Here is a 1,869-nt window from a genome sequence, read left to right on the forward strand (position 1 = left end):
CCCTGAAGTCAGTTTTATCATGGCTGCAGAAAATCTGCACTTTGTCACCAGGTTTAGTGAAAAAATCAGAGGGAGACTGACGGACATCCACACTCAGACTAACACCTGGACGGAGAAAGAAAATACATTAAAATTGTCTTCTCCACATTAACGGGAGATAGTTGTATGCAAACAGATTATTCAGAGTCTGTTTTGTTGTAAAATAGGTTTCTACAAACAAGGAATTTGACGTGGTGATTTGGTGCATCACAGAAAAACCAAGAATTTTTGAAGGAGCATATAAAAAAATTAAAAAGAAATGTTGAAATTAAAATAAACAAGTGTAGTAAATCTAGAGAATTGTAGGTGATGTAAATATTTAGCATGTGCAAATTCTTCACCTGAGTATGTGTGAATTTACACAGCCTGTGGTGTATTTACCTGTAAAGCAGCAGAAAAAGAGAAAATAAATCATTCTAATTTCCATGAAATGAAAAAGTTCAAGAGCAAAACTCTGTGCTGCGAAAGTTTTAGGGACTAGATTTGCTGCGATGTGACAGAAAATCGACTTTCTACTGAGCTGACTGAGGTTTAAATAGGAAAAGGAAGTGAAGTCAGATAATGGCATCGAATCCAGAGCAGCTGGCTGGAAGAGGCGGGTTCAAGTTCTTATTTAAAACCATCCACTCTGATAAGACTTGGCTCAGTTTTTGTATTAAGGGGAGGAGGGTTGCAGTCAGTGTGCATAGCTAGCTGCGCAGTAATACACTGCACTGTGCTCAGCTTGGAGATCGACTATGAACAGAGAACCCTTCTTTGCTGTCTCTCCGCTCATGTCTCCCGTGATGTTAAAGTTGCTTTCAAAAGGCTTCTCGTGCTCAATGATGCCATAATTCACGTGTCCAATGCGCTTCAGAGTTTGTTCTCCAGGGGATTTCTGGTACCACAGCATCAGAGTGTAGTCGGTCCTTGCATGGCTGCAGACCAACTGGACTTTGTCTCCGAGTTTTCTGAGAACCTCTGCAGGAGTTTGGTGAACTTCAACACCCAGACCAACACCTAGAAAGACAGAAAATGAACAAACTGTGCAGAACTACAGATGAAGTTTGATTCCTGAATGATTAAAGTGATTACCGATGAGCCAAAACAAAAGGAGCAACATGGTGGCCTCCTGTCTGAATCAACGCTGAGTGGCGCTAACATTTTACCGTTTTATTGAAACCCTCCTCTTTAAACCAGCTTCTTAGGGTTGAGCTGACGAATATTTCTGGAGCTGCTGCACCACCTACTGGAAAGACATAAACGTCATTTCTGACATCCGTACAACAAATTAACCTTTTAAACTCCAAGCAGTTTTTGGGCTTTTTTTGTTGTGTTTTTTTTTTTTTTGTACTTCTGTCACATTTTTGCTAACTATGGGCTCAATTTTTATTACAAAATAATAAGCTGCACCTCTATGGAAACAGCACAATCATGGTTTGAAGTAGAGAGAACTCAGAGATGTCTTCTGTGCCTTAATTTATAATGCAATACATTAAAGAAAAAAAAAAAAAGAAAGAAAAATCGAAACTTGAATTTTTTTTATTAATAATTTTCTGCAAGTTTAAAAAAAAAAGTTTTTCCAAGTGCCCAGAGGTGATACCGACACTGGATTGCAAATGACTCCACATACTACAGATATTTTTTACAACGTATGTTTTTTAAAAAAAAGAAATTGATCTGCTCTGTTTGAACACAACCTGCAGTTCAGCCAAAAGTCCCAGAATCGCTGCCATGCGACTGCTGGTGGCAGCAAAGTCACTAAAGGCTTCCTTGTTTTGCCAAGAATTGAATTTTAACTGTTAATTTGACAAAACAATTGGCAGGATCTTAAATAAACAACATAACTTT

The 1,869-nt window shown here is 38.4% G+C and overlaps 1 gene segment (V, D, J or C); it reads right to left on the reverse strand.

Annotated features, from left to right (window-relative positions):
• Window positions 1-715: 715 nt before the first annotated feature.
• Window positions 716-1,038, reverse strand: LOC103374977 (Ig lambda chain V-II region NIG-84-like; the record flags this gene model as incomplete). The annotated part of the segment is given in 1 exon segment: window positions 716-1,038. A coding segment is annotated over 1 exon segment (323 nt), but the record flags the coding sequence as incomplete, so codon positions are not given.
• Window positions 1,039-1,869: the final 831 nt, after the last annotated feature.

This window comes from Stegastes partitus, unplaced genomic scaffold, assembly GCF_000690725.1.
Source record: "Stegastes partitus isolate 25-593 unplaced genomic scaffold, Stegastes_partitus-1.0.2 Scaffold2422, whole genome shotgun sequence".
Taxonomy (NCBI): Eukaryota; Metazoa; Chordata; class Actinopteri; family Pomacentridae; genus Stegastes; species Stegastes partitus.